At 24.2% G+C, this 14,208-nt stretch overlaps 3 protein-coding genes across 6 annotated transcripts in view; 2 read left to right on the plus strand and 1 right to left on the minus strand.

Moving 5' to 3' along the window:
• The window catches only part of LOC126893652 (retinoblastoma-binding protein 5 homolog), a 71,721-nt gene that overhangs the window by 56,546 nt on the left and 967 nt on the right, over positions 1-14,208 (plus strand). The window lies entirely within an intron of this gene.
• On the plus strand, positions 1,299-8,531 carry LOC126893646 (uncharacterized). 4 transcript variants are annotated; one of them, XM_050664047.1, is made up of 5 exons: positions 1,305-1,427; positions 1,621-1,898; positions 4,154-4,364; positions 4,433-4,617; positions 5,464-8,531. In XM_050664047.1, the coding sequence occupies exons 2-5, from the start codon at positions 1,872-1,874 to the stop codon at positions 6,787-6,789; spliced, it is 1,749 nt and encodes a 582-aa protein (XP_050520004.1). In that variant the 5' UTR covers positions 1,305-1,427; positions 1,621-1,871; the 3' UTR covers positions 6,790-8,531. The 4 variants fall into 4 exon arrangements, 3 of the variants coding, with proteins under 3 accessions (XP_050520005.1, XP_050520004.1, XP_050520003.1); XR_007701232.1 differs by lacking the exon at positions 1,305-1,427 and having other exon boundaries at positions 1,530-1,898; positions 5,464-8,072; positions 8,194-8,531; XM_050664048.1 differs by lacking the exon at positions 1,621-1,898 and having other exon boundaries at positions 1,299-1,427.
• LOC126893662 (eukaryotic translation initiation factor 4H-like) lies at positions 8,758-13,451 on the minus strand. The gene is made up of 6 exons (XM_050664071.1): positions 13,283-13,451; positions 12,579-12,687; positions 12,294-12,501; positions 11,730-11,798; positions 9,712-9,906; positions 8,758-9,396 (listed from the first exon to the last, which is right to left on the minus strand). The coding sequence occupies exons 1-6, from the start codon at positions 13,318-13,320 to the stop codon at positions 9,236-9,238; spliced, it is 780 nt and encodes a 259-aa protein (XP_050520028.1). The 5' UTR covers positions 13,321-13,451; the 3' UTR covers positions 8,758-9,235.

Here is a 14,208-nt window from a genome sequence, read left to right on the forward strand (position 1 = left end):
AAGTAAATAAAAAAAAAAAATTACAATCACGTTTATTTTTAAACATTGATATTTTATGTGAAAACAGTATTTTTTGTTTAACTTTGGGTCCGTTTACATATAGAAGATAAGTCGCTGGGATAATTTTTTTTTTTTTTAACTTGTAGTTCGTAATATAAGCTATTATTTATAAATATTTAAAGTTCGAAGTATTTCTGGGATATTTTCAAAAAGTAAGTTTAAAAAGTTTTACTTTTTATAGGTATTTTTAAAGTTTTAAAACCCTTTGTATGAGAAGAAATTGTTCGATATCTAAAAAAAGTATATCGGAAGAATATACTAATGTACTTAATGTATATAACTTCTATAAACAAATTGTATTGATTCACACATTTTTCAAAAAGATATAGCAATTTAAATATGAAAATATAAAATGGAACTTCGAAAATTTTAACACAAAAATGCTTGTTTTTTTAAATACAGCAACCAATTGCACATAGAGAATAAATCGTCTGGAGAAATCTTTTTTTTTTTTTTACTTATAGTACATAACATAAACTTTTATTTAATATATATTTTAATTTCAGAGTATTATCGGAATATTTTTAAAACTTAAAAAAATAAAACTTTTTGCATAAAACTTGCTATTTTGAATTCCTCTTGTAGGTAAAAGTTTAAACTTTCAAAAAAATATATACCCAAAAAAAGAGGCATACTTAAGGTATTTATGTAAAAAAAATTTTTATTTTTCAATTTTTAAGGGCAAAGTTTTCAACTAGATACGATTTGTGATCTTTTGATATATCGATGAAAAAAAACGGTAGCTGAAAAAAGTGGCAACAGACATACAAAAATTACAAAATAGTAAAAATAATACCTTCTCAGACTCGCATTGAAGCTAAAGCAAAAATCAATTAATTATATTTTATAAAATCAAATATTTAAATATTTAATCAAATTGTACACATTTTTTTTAGCTGACCTATTTTATGATAGTGTAAAAAATAAGCAGGTGCTAGAAATCTTAAGTGTTTTTTTTTCTTTAATATTATTAAAAAACATTTTATGGAATTTTTAAGTGGCGACATATTCTTTTTTTATATATAACTTCATTATTTAATATGTTCAAATAAATTAAAGAAATTCGTATAAACAAATTAAATAATAGTCATGAAATAACCAAAATGTCACCCAGCTGTAAAATTTATCGAGTATTAGTCAACAACACAATTTGTTATATATTTAATATTTACGGAACAATACTCTTTTTTTATATTGATATACAATATCTTTCACTAAAGGTACGTATAACACTTATATACAAAGTTTAAAATTTACAATTTAAAAAATCATTGAAATATTTTTGAGAAACTTAGCTTTTTTGAATATAATTTTTAGTAAAACATATCTTACAGAACTATATTTGGATTCGTATTGGCATAGTTATGGTACATTATATGTATTAAGAATATTATTATTTTTAATGTAATTTTATTATAAGGATTAAGTTTTATTTGGGTTTTAAACACTAAAACTCTTTTTATCTACGCCCCTGTAACAAAATATATAATATGTATGTAAAATTTTAATTTTTAAAAATACATCAAAGCATTATTGTATTATAATTTAATGTTGATTTAGTTATATTTTATCTACACATTGGCCAAGATTGTACTTGCAAATTGATTAAATTAAGACAGTATACTAGTTCATGTTGTCCATAGTAACAAGAAACAAACGTACACGCGATAGCTTTTGAAGACACACTATTGATAATACAACATAGTACAATTTTTGTTAATAATTTTGTTTTTAATACTATTTTATTATTTGTTAGCCAGTTTATAGTTTTATTTAATAAAATACCACCGTAATCATTCTTTTTTACTAATATGTCAATGAATTATACATGTAACCAAGTAAGTTTTCTATTAATATCATATTACTTGAGTTTTTTTTAAAATAATATGTCATTTTCTTTTTTTGTTAATAATTCTTTTTAGATTTTTTTTCATTTTAAACTTAAAACAAATTTTCAAAAATTTAGTGTACATGATTTTTATCACAATTTGTTTTAATATTTTAAGTTTAACAAAAATAATCAGTTTACTATTTGCTATTAGAGTTAAATTAGAGAGACTGAATGAATTATTAAATCTTACACATTTTATTATTGTTTTCTTGTTGTTTTACTTGTACATTATTTAAACTAATGCAAAGTGTATACTTAAATTACGTTCTAATGTATTGTTTACTTAAAACTAAATAATCATATGGACCCTAAGTTAAATTTTTTATATCCAATATTTTTTAAACTATCTAAAAAATATACAAACATTATTATCCCAACAACATGTTAGCTTTATAGGGATAATGTAATCCCTCTTGGTCATTAATCAACCCCCTTTGCACTTTCTCCATTCAGTGACAAACTATAAATTATAAAAATCTATATAATCCCAATGACCGGCCTATCTTTATAGTATCTCATTTTTAGTGCAGGTGCATATAATAGATTCATTTTTTTATAGACTAATCAATTTATAAAAAAATCAATAAGGATTTTTTTGTTTTGATTGCTGTTCAAATTGATTTTCAAAAAAAACTATTATAAAAAATTATAAATAAATAGAATAGATTTTAAAAATATTTCTGAAATCTATTACCTAATTAAAAATCTATTATTTGTATACAAGAAAACATCAATAGAAATATTTGTAGATTAATAAATGACAAGTTGAGACTTGACTGATATATTACTGAACGCCCACCAAGAGGGTTACATTTTTCGTTTTGGTTTCTACACGTGCTCAAATGTTGTTCACAATAGGGTTGCAAGCTTTTTCAACAAACACAATATGCATGTGCAATACATATTGACCAAATAATTATAGTAATCCATAATTTATCTCATATTGTATCAAGTGTCAAGAGTATTTAAATCATATTAACATCAACAAAATTCCAATTACATTTCACAGGTTTTAAAAAATAATAATAATAAAATTATTTTGAACATGAATGTGAACTATGATTTTATAAAATTTATGGTGATCTGATATCTGCATTATATGTAATATTTTAATATTCAAAATTTCTTATCATTTTTTCAAATGATTTTAAATTCATAATTTATGAACACATATTCATTAAATTCAATAAAAAAAAGATATGAATACTAATCCCTTGTTTGCTAACAATTTGGTCTGGAATAACTTCTACAACGGTGGTTTATCATTGTCAAGGGGAGCAACCGACTGGTCGTGTTTAAGGGTGACTGGTATAATTATTATTGTTATTATAATTATAATACTGGTTCACGTGGGATGGGATTACTGTAGTGTTCCAACAGCAACCGTGTGTACTGCACAATTCATTCGAAGGGATGACTTTTTTATTTCTGTAGTGTGATTGTATAGCTCACACTTATACAGGAAATAATATGATTTCTCTTTAGATTTATCAATTATAATGTTATACATCTACGCTGCTTCTTTTGATATAGACGATAATAACCAAAATATCAAATATTGTATTACTAGTTTTATAAAATTTTAAATATTTGATTCATTCCACTGCAAATAATACTTTAAAGGATGAAACTTATTAGCATTACTTTAGTTTTAGTCTTAGGATAAAATTTATAATAATTAATTAATTGATGACAAGTAGAAAAATAATGAAATCTAGATCTTGAAAATCAAATTTATTGCCTTAAAGTACAAAGTATTTGAAAATTCCATGTTTATAATAAATACGTTAATTTTACATACACAATTTATTCTAAAATAATAATTTATGTTATTATTTTGGGTTATGTAAAATAACATAAACCACATCTCACATCCAGTCTACATTTAAAAATATTAATAAATTCCGAAATAATACTTCAAAAGTTGTTATCGAGCCATCATTATCTTAATTGTATAATTTTCTAACATTATATCAATTAAAGTATACATTAAAAAAAATAAAGTTGATACCTTTATAAGGGGTAATGGATAGACCTTAAATAGATTTAACTACTTATAAAAAAAAAATAAAGTCTACTTAAATAAGCCAAAAAAAACAATTCTTAAAATTATTATTATATTAGGAGAAATTTAGTAGTAAACGATAAAACAATCGCTCTATACATGTGATTTTCTATTAAGCATATTGAAATGGTTTTCAGTTTGAAAAAGCTTATAAGCCAACAAGATTAGGCAATTGGGAAGTTCCTAAATGGCATTTGAATCGACCAAAAGGGCGTTCAACTGTAACAAAAATAATCGTGAACGATAAAGGGCATCTATTGCCTGGCGTGCAAAAAGTTGATCAAAAACATTGGGCTGGACTATATTTAGGAACATATCAATTACCCAAACGCATAACTAGAGAAATAGGTAAAGTTAAAATTATTCAAACATATTTTTTTATTAATTTAAAAATTATAACTAATTTACTAAATAAGCTGAAGAACTCACAAACCCAAAGACCATGAAATCTTACATGAAGCGTTCCTACCATCAACCAATTATTGATCGTCATAAAAAAGAAGTTGAAAATAAATGCTACTCAGACGACGATTTTATAGACAAAGGAAAAACAACAAATGAAGAAGAAGATAAAGAGTCTATAAAAAGCAGCAAAACTGTTGTAAGTCATGTTTAAATGTGACACAATCAATAATTTTTTTTTTATTTTAAATTACTAAAAAATATGTACCAATTACTGAATAATAAAATATAATGATATAAAGCAAGTGAATTTATAATTAATAAAAAAGTCTTTTATAGTTGATATATTATTATTTCTAAAAAAATTAATAGACATTTATTATTAACACAATANAAAAGTCTTTTATAGTTGATATATTATTATTTCTAAAAAAATTAATAGACATTTATTATTAACACAATAGGCAGTATTATACTTTTTTCATTAAGTTAAGATATTCCAGTTAAAAAGATTCATCGTTTAAATGTGTTGATCGTAAAAATAAAAATAAAATTTCTTAAAAAAAAATATTCATATTATTACTACATCAAGATTAGTTAATGAACTGAATTAAATCTCAAAATAAAAAAAAATGTGAAAATTAAAAATTGCACTGAATGTATATTAATGATAATTTGAAGGGATTGTTTATCAATGGAACATGGAACTAAAAAGTAATATAACTGAGTTTTAACTAACTTCATAATCAAAAAATATTTTTAGATTAAGAAATTTTCTTCATTAGAGAAACAAGTACGAAAATATTCAACATTTAAATGAATACATTACTTTAAATTCAATATTTGAACCATCCTCATTAACTTAATGTATCTTGAAATGGTATTAAAATAATCATATATAAAACTTAAAAATATAGAGAATTTGTCTTTCGATCATAAAGTCCTTTCTTGTAAATATTGTATAATTTTTGTAAAGATTATTAAGATGATATTAAAATTATTTAAAAGTTCATTAATGTGTTTGATAATTTTAATATTTTTTCAGAATTCATCGGTATCGCGGAAAACTTCAAGTTCAAATAAATCGCGACATAAAACAGAACAATTGAACTCAACTTTGCCTAATAATCACGTGTTACCTAGAGCGCAATCAAGTCCATCGTTAAGTCATATAAGCATAGGGCAAAATAGGAATATTACAGACCAATACGAATTTGATAATAAAAAACACCATCGTCTTCCAGACACAATTGAAGATGCTTTATATAGGTCACTTCAAATGAAAAGAGATAAACATCCTGGATTGGGTCTCAACGATTTTTGGCCTAAATGTTCTGCAGTTGCATATAAGTCTTTCAATGATCCGGGACCCACACAGTGTAGTAAACTAAAAGTTTTCAGACCAAAATCTTCATCTGATGTTAAACATAAGAACCAACAGAATTCAAGAGACGACCGACCTAAAACCAGTGTGCCTTTAGTCTGTGGCCGACCAATAACAGATATAAAGCTAGCCTTATGTTGGGATCTGGACGCACCATTCGATAGGCCACAATCTGTCGATAAACCAGCAGTATTTCAAAAAATTTTACGGAAGGAAGCAGCCGAGAATCAAATGAACAAGCCATTAGAATCGAATTTTTCAGCCATTATGGGTCTGATTAAAGAAAAACCTAGTGATTTAAAAAAACTTGAAAAAGAATCCAACAACAACATACAGCAAATGAAAGGAAAAAACCTTTCAGCTGTTATGGATTTAATACCAAAAAAACAAATTTTAACTTCAAACAATGAATTCGCAGTTGATCAAACGCCAATTATGACAGACGACAAAGCGGGTCAAACTTTATTGAAAATATCGAGTCCCAACATAAATATTGGAAAAAAATTTAAAGAAGAAACTGCAGTTTCAACTATACCACAATTATTCTCTCATCAAAAAGAAGCTGTGGATAAACAAGAATTAGATCAAATTTCAGAACGTGGAGACATAGAAAATAAAATTTCAGGTGATGATAAAAAGCATTACAGACCGTGTGTAGCTTGTGATCTTCAACCAGTAAAACAACAACCAAAGTTTCAAGAGCAAATAAATAAATACAAAATGGCATTTAAAGCCGGCATTCCTCAACCTTTGATGAGTCAACAACACAAACTTACCAAAAAACATTTAAAAGTACCCAGACCTAAAACAACAAATTCGGATAAAAAAAAATATGTGATAGGAACGTTGCTCCCTCCATTTTCTATGTGGCCTGGGACTACAGGTAGAGATTACCCAGAACACTGGCGATTAACTTCGGTTTACAGACAAGCATTTAAACCTTTAGAGTCACGTAAACAACCATTTCTCCAAACCATATATTTATAATAAATATGATTCAAACCAGTGATATATGAAATGATATTTCGAATCACATTTTAACCTACTTGTTTAATTACATAGAAACAAAAGAAGATTTTTGTTTATCTTACTTAAGTTTTTAACTCATTAGAGATCATAACTTATAAGTATGCAAATACAAAATCGGATTTATTGGAGATCATAAAACCAAACTAATCATTTCAATATTAAACTCTTACTCAGGCTGTATTTATAAATTGTACCGTTCAGAGTACAAAATTTTCCACTCTATGAAAGATAATAACATTTTTTTTCTCGTCACTCTAAAACAAAAAAATTCATTGCATTAAATTCACAAGTTCATACACTTATTAAAAGACTAGTATATTCTTATTGTCGCTAGAGACACTGGAAATCACAGTGGTGTACGTGTATTTTATTAAGAGAGATGTCACAATATATGATTTGATAGTTTTAATTTTTGCACGTCATTTAATTAAATGCTTACTTCAGTTTAATAAAATATATTAGAAGATAATTATGATAATAATATAATAATTATTATCTATTATATTTTATAAGTATTCTAGTTTATGTCAATCAATGTTTGTACGCCAATACATAATTAGAAAAGATACATGAAAAAAAAATTATGTATATCACTTTTTCCAGGAGTTTGTCATATTATTCTGACGCTGCCCATAAATAAGTCACTGGTAAAACAAATGCAGCCTTGTTCTTGAAAATTCTCACTAGGCTTGTGACAATTTTCATATCAAATTTCAAGCTCAATTTTTGGCATTTTACTCGTAATTCATACTTTTAAATAGTATTTCCACATCATTAAAAGCAAGGAAAAATAAAAAAAAATCATTTTAGTAAAAATGTATACATATAGTATAAGAAATAATAAACATTAATATACATATTCACCGATCATTTCGTGTTGAGTTTCGACTGGCGATAGTTTTCATTTATTATTGATTAATTTTTGATGTGCGAGTATACATTTCTATCAAAGGCATGCCCGAATAGTAGTGGTTCAAACCTTCTCGTTACAAATAATTACGTTTTAAAAATACAATTTTGAGTAGATAGCAAAACATGTTTTATAATATAATATTGAAGAATGTTAAGAGCTGTAGCCAGAATTATAAAAAGAGCCAACCATACATTTTAAACTATTTTTACTGGCAGCATATTAAGGGGGTGGTGATCTTTTCTAAAATACCTACTTGGAAACTTTACTTTATTGCAGGTTATGAAAATGTGCTTCTACATGATATTAAGTTAAAATTTCAAAAGATACAGTATGTAATTAAAAAATCACATGATTAATTGTTTCGTTATTTTTCTATTGTTATTATTTTATTTGCTTATTTATAATTATTGTAAATCAATGTTTTAAAAATTTTTTATATTAACTATTAGAGACGCATTTAGAGATGTCGAGATCAAATCCTTTACCAAAGAACTAAACTAAACAAATGTACTATACCAATAACGTGCAACCTGAAATTTTTGAGATAATAATCTCAAATAGTTATAATGAATTTTTATTCTGCTTCACTCCGAAATTTTATATTATCTACTACCAAGTAGAAATCATTTATTTAATGAAATAGATTAATATCTGATAGTTCCTCTACTGTTTAAGCTATACATTTATCATAAATAATAAATATAATTATTTATGTTGAAGTTTACTTTTTGACATTATAGAATATTATATTACATTTTTCTAAATAAATCAGTGTTACAAAATACTTTCATTTTTTTTTTTTTGTAAAAGGTAAAAATTATTAATAAAATATACATTCATGTACTTCAACCTTGTTTTATTTACATAAAGATGTTTGATTTATACTGTATGATTAGTTTTTTGAATATTGTACAATTTTTTAAATTAAATAAAGATAAAATATTAGTACAAAAACTAATGAATAAAAAAAATGGTCATAAATTAAAAACACATGGTTGTTATGATTGGAATAAATAACTGTATTTAATTGTAAACAATTTTGTTTATGAAGACGTACTATAATGTTGTTTAGTAAATTATAATTAGTATTTTATACAAATAACTTAATATAAGTATATTAATATAAACGAAAACCTACCTAATAACTACAAATAATAATTATGCAAATATACCTAAATTTATCACTTATATAAATAAAACTATTAACTATACGAGTACAGTTAAATGTATAAAATGTACTTATTTTGTACATATATATAAATACATACTTAAAGTGAAAATTATACATACAGAGCACAGAAGTTAAAATTTCAAAAGTTACAATTTCTGTGAAGGAATTCTTATTGCCACAGTACATATAAATAGCTTTATTGCAATATGTAAAAAAAAAAGAAAAAAAAAAAAAAAAAAAAAGATAAAATGTAAAAAAACACAAGTTCTCAGAAATAGAAAAGAAATGTCCATTAGAATGTTGAAGTGGCAAAAACATTATTAATGAGGTGATGTCTTTTTTACAACATCAGGAAGAGGTTTCTCTTCCCGAGGTTTGGCTGCCCCAAATATAGTTGAATGTTGGGTTGTTTCAGCCATTTGATTTAATGGCTCTTTAATAGTTCTTGGTTTCAATTGCAATTTTGGCCTACCAGGATCAGCTGAAAATAGTTAAGTGTTTAATTAGTAATTTATTTTCACATAAATAATATTTCATATAATATTCAAATATTTATATTAACTACTAAAAAAATGTACAGGGTTATTACATTTTCTTAATTTTTAAATTACCCGACTTTCTAAACATTTCCAGAAGGGAGACAAAAAATAAGTCTTTTAAATATACCCCCTACTTTAAAATGCAATTTAATATCATAGTTAATAGTATTATAAAATTGTTTCTTGTTTCTTCAAATGAAGCTCTTAAAATAAATAAGCGTACTTATAAAAATAATAAAGTATTATAGAATTCTTACTAGGTGGTGGAGCTGGTAAGCTATCAAATTCTGATCTACGCTCACGACTTCCAGGAAATTGTGGTGCATTTTGCCGATTGAAATCTCTTGATCCATTATCTGGATACCTGTTCATTCCACGGTTGCCACCAGCTTGATCCATAAAATTACTTCGACCACCCATTCCATTTTGATTACGGAAATTGTTTCCAAATCCTTTAATAAAAGTATAAGAATTGTTATAATATAAAATAAAATTAATTTTTTCAAATTAATTCATAATTTTAAATATTTAAGTAAAGTAAAAGGTTTTAGTGTAAAAATCTCTTAACTATTTTGGTCGGTTTTCTCATAAATTAAAATTTGTTCAACATAAAATTTCAGTTTGTGAACAGCATTTAAATAATCATAGAACAAATAAAATGTTTTCTAATTTATCAATAAAAGTTAGTTTAAAAAATCAAGGATAGTTAAGTTAAGATAAAGGAATATTAATCAGGAATTGATTTTTTTATTACATTTTGTGCAATAAAACTAACTAACAATTCTGATTGTTATAGAATTTTTTTTTAACATGTATACATAAAAAAGTTAGATAAGTTATTCATAAGCATCTGGAGCAATATTTTTATTCAAAAACGAAAACAAATATTGTTTCAATACCCATAAATTCATCGATCAGAAATCAATTAATATTTATAAACTTTTTTATATATTTTATAAAATACCAAAAATTCATATATTAATAAATAATATCACAATAATCAAAATTGATTGTCACATTTGTTTTTAAAAAAATATTGTTTTGAATACTTGATTATAATATAAAAAGTATTTCTATTTTAAATATCTAAGACTTACTAAAAGCCGAAAACATTTGGTACTTGGAAAAAATCCACAATAGTATTTCGAAATAATTCCCAATTAATTACTATATTCTCATAAAAAAATAATCAACAAATCAATTCAGTTTGTGAACAGCATTAAAACATAATCATTGAATTAGTTTAAACTCAAGATATTTTATCAAATATTTTAATAATTAGAACACTATTAAATAATCTTTTATTTTAAGATAAAAATAAAAAGATTTTAGTTAAAAAGTGCTGGAATGATCAATATAATAAATTAATAAAATTAACAAACATTTTCTAAATAAAAAATAATAATATTAAATTACCTTTAATCTTTTATCTTAGCATAATTTTAGTATAAAATAATTTAATATGAAAAAATTATTCTTAAGAATTCTCATTAAGTTTTCTCTGCAAATTATTTCAGTTTGTGAACAGCATTAACAAATAATCATTGAATTCTATTAATAAAATCTAATTATTCAATTATGGTAAGCAATTCAGCAAGTGACATTAGTTTATCAATAGCTATTATTGTTTATCATACAATATATAAGATTAATCCATATTCATAATTTATTATACAAAACAAACACATTTGAATGTGTTAAGCTCTTATGGATTGCTGTACTACTTGAAATGTTTATAGATCTATCCACATTTTCAATTATTAGTTGATGTTTCAGAATTGTTGCTAATAACTGAAGACGTAGATATCCGTAAATATTTCAATCCAAACAAACACTTTTAGAGTAACAGTATATTAAGAATGTTTCACTGTTTAAAACTTGCAAAATTTCAATCATGACAATGCTGTCACAGTATGACAAACTTTAAAATGTATCAAAAAATGTCGCTAAAAAAAAAAAGTATGGATCAGAATTTGAATTTTTTACTAGAACCAGAATTATATGCTTTTATAAATTTTGTTGTACTAATTAATGGTATGTTTTGGAATAACTGGACAAAATTAAAAAATTAATTTAATTCCAGGCCCTACTTTTTATTACCTTATTAGGCAACTTTATTAAATTTCATACAATTCAAACTCTTACACAATTTAAATTGGATAATAATGTAATGTGTGACTATGAGAGTGACAGGTACTGAATCAAACAGCTTTATGTTGTACTTATATTATTTATTTAAAAGCAAAAAACAACAAATATTAATAAAGCTACCAACCTGCATTTTGTGTGAAATCATCAGATCGACTTCGCATTCCCGGGTTGTTATTAAAACTTCCTGGATGACCTATAAGAAAAAAAAAATTCTTTTCAAATAATTTATATAAATATATAACATACAGAAAATTATAACATAATACAATTTTTTTATTTTATTGATCTACATTATGGTAGTTGGGCCATTAGCAACAAATATTATACTAAGTATATTTAAATAAAAATTTTATCTTAATTAGGTTGAAAAGAAGTTTTCTTATTTTAAGTGAACAATTATTTATGTTCTTTAATTTGAAGCCAAACTAATAAATAAATAACTTTCAACATTTGTAATTTATTAGAAAAATATTTTAAATATTGTTTAAAATAATAATCTCATAAATTAAGAATAAAAAAAATAGTTCTACTCATAAAACAAAGTAAAAATTATTATTTAAAGGATTTTTAAAATTATTTTTTCAAGTTAAAAGCCAAGCTTTAATTATTTATTTGACAGTTAATAATCTGAGACAAGTTAAAATACACAAAATGACAGATATTATATTCTATCAAAAATATAAATTACCTCTACCACCTCTATTTTGTCTATCAAATCCTGATCTTTCATTTCGTTTTCCAGAAGCAACATCAATTTTTATTTTCTGTCCTTCAATAAAAACTTCCATTTGCAATGCTTCACTAAGATGCTCTAGGGAAACAAACTCAACATAGCCAAATCCTTTAAAAACATCAGTCTCTTTATCATGGACTAATCTTATATTTCTAATTGTTAGCTAAAATAATTGAGTTATTAAAAATTTAATAATTAACTAAAAATTAACTGAATTAATAATTAACTGAAATAACAAACCTGATTAGGTGAAAATATATTTTCAACATCTCCTTGTGTTATTCCTTGTGGTAAATTTCCAAGATATGCCACATAAGGTGGACTTGTCGGCAATGGTTTATTCATATTTCTAAATCAAATGAAAATCACATTTATAATCGTATGGATTTGATTTGTTTAATTGATAATTAACTATAAATAATTACAAAAATACTTATCTCGTCATGCTTTTAAGTCAAATAAAAATTTAAAATATTTTCATAATCATTATTGAGATTTTTAGATCCCAACTCAAACAATGTATATTATAACATTATTAAACTATCAACTGCATGATTTAAATTATATTGTTTGATATTGGATTTAAACATTCGAATAAAATATGTTATTCTAGAATAACAATAAAGTAATAATAGAATACCAAGTATAACAATTATAATTGTAATTTATTAAACAAGTCTATACTATTATCTTTCTTGTGTATTATCATATACAATAATATGTGCAATTAGTGATTTATAAAAATCCCAAATCAATGTAAAATATAAACCTTCTTAGTTTTCAGTATTATTTTAAAAAATGCACAAAAAGAATTAATTAAACCCATAGTTATTTTAAACAATATCATTGAAAAATATGGGAAAAGTTAAGGAACATCAAACACGTTTATGTATATCTATCAAAATTTTTATTTAATTATAGTGAAAAATGAAAAATAACATTACCTGCTGTCGAAATCATTAAACACACTTCTACCAGCCATGTTTTCAACAATAATTGCAAAATGACAATTTACCGGTTACAAGTCAGCTTTTAATCTAAAAAACACGCCACAAGTTTACGATTGTAGAATAGTGAATCTTGAGGAATTCGATACTACACTTTCAATATGTATATTGTAAAAAATACATGAGGTTAACCATGGAAGTAAAACCTCTTTTCATGGAAAAATAATTATTTTGATAAATTTTATTATTTGTTAAGTGATAAGAGTGTGGAGGGATCTTATTTTTAAATGTCAAACTGCTTTACGAAAATTTAATTACTACATTATCAAATAATATAATAATTTTTACTAAAATATTTTTGATTTTTTGTAACTTTTTTTTTTAATATTCAGCTATACTAACACTTTCTAAACGAATGAACAAAAAGAATACGAGACTTTTTGACCAATAAACAAAAATTAATTTAACAGTATATGGTCTAATCGTCAACTATTTTCAAGTTTACAGTCAAGACATCCTTTTTTTGGTCTAATAACATTTAGTTTACTTTATTTGGTCTATAACATAAAGTCTACATTTATAATTTGCCTACTTATATCTAATATTTATAAAAAAAATTAATAAAGTAATTGTTGCTGAAATAAGTACATTACATTTATTTTTAATATACATACAGATTCATATATTTAATAGCGTTGTTTTGAACAAACTTTGGAGTCAATAACCATTGCTAATAATTAAAAGTAAAATGATTTCTACCCTTTGTTCGCTGATATATTAAGTTGCTCACGTTGCAATTTATGTTTTATTTATAAATGCAACCACCCAATGTAAATTTATATTCAGTAAATTGTTTATTAACAGAAAGTATTTATTAATTTTTTTATCGATCGTGTAACATACAAGTTTTCACTTTCTTCGTG

The sequence above is a fragment of the Daktulosphaira vitifoliae genome, unplaced genomic scaffold (assembly GCF_025091365.1).
Source record: "Daktulosphaira vitifoliae isolate Bord-2020 unplaced genomic scaffold, ASM2509136v1 Scaffold_1, whole genome shotgun sequence".
NCBI lineage: Eukaryota > Metazoa > Arthropoda > Insecta > Hemiptera > Phylloxeridae > Daktulosphaira > Daktulosphaira vitifoliae.

Bases quoted from the DNA above. Each gene is read 5' to 3' on its own strand.
- LOC126893662 (XM_050664071.1), bottom strand. From the start codon at position 13,320: ATGGCTGGTAGAAGTGTGTTTAATGATTTCGACAGCAG. The intron at 12,688-13,282 runs GTAATGTTATTT...CATTTGATTTAG, and splicing joins TTTAATGATTTCGACAGCAG to AAATATGAATAAACCATTGC. The intron at 11,799-12,293 runs GTAATTTATATT...TTTTTCTTATAG, and splicing joins ACAAAATAGAGGTGGTAGAG to GTCATCCAGGAAGTTTTAAT.
- LOC126893646 (XM_050664047.1), top strand. From the start codon at position 1,872: ATGTCAATGAATTATACATGTAACCAA. The intron at 1,899-4,153 runs GTAAGTTTTCTA...AATGGTTTTCAG, and splicing joins TGAATTATACATGTAACCAA to TTTGAAAAAGCTTATAAGCC. The intron at 4,365-4,432 runs GTAAAGTTAAAA...TTACTAAATAAG, and splicing joins ACGCATAACTAGAGAAATAG to CTGAAGAACTCACAAACCCA.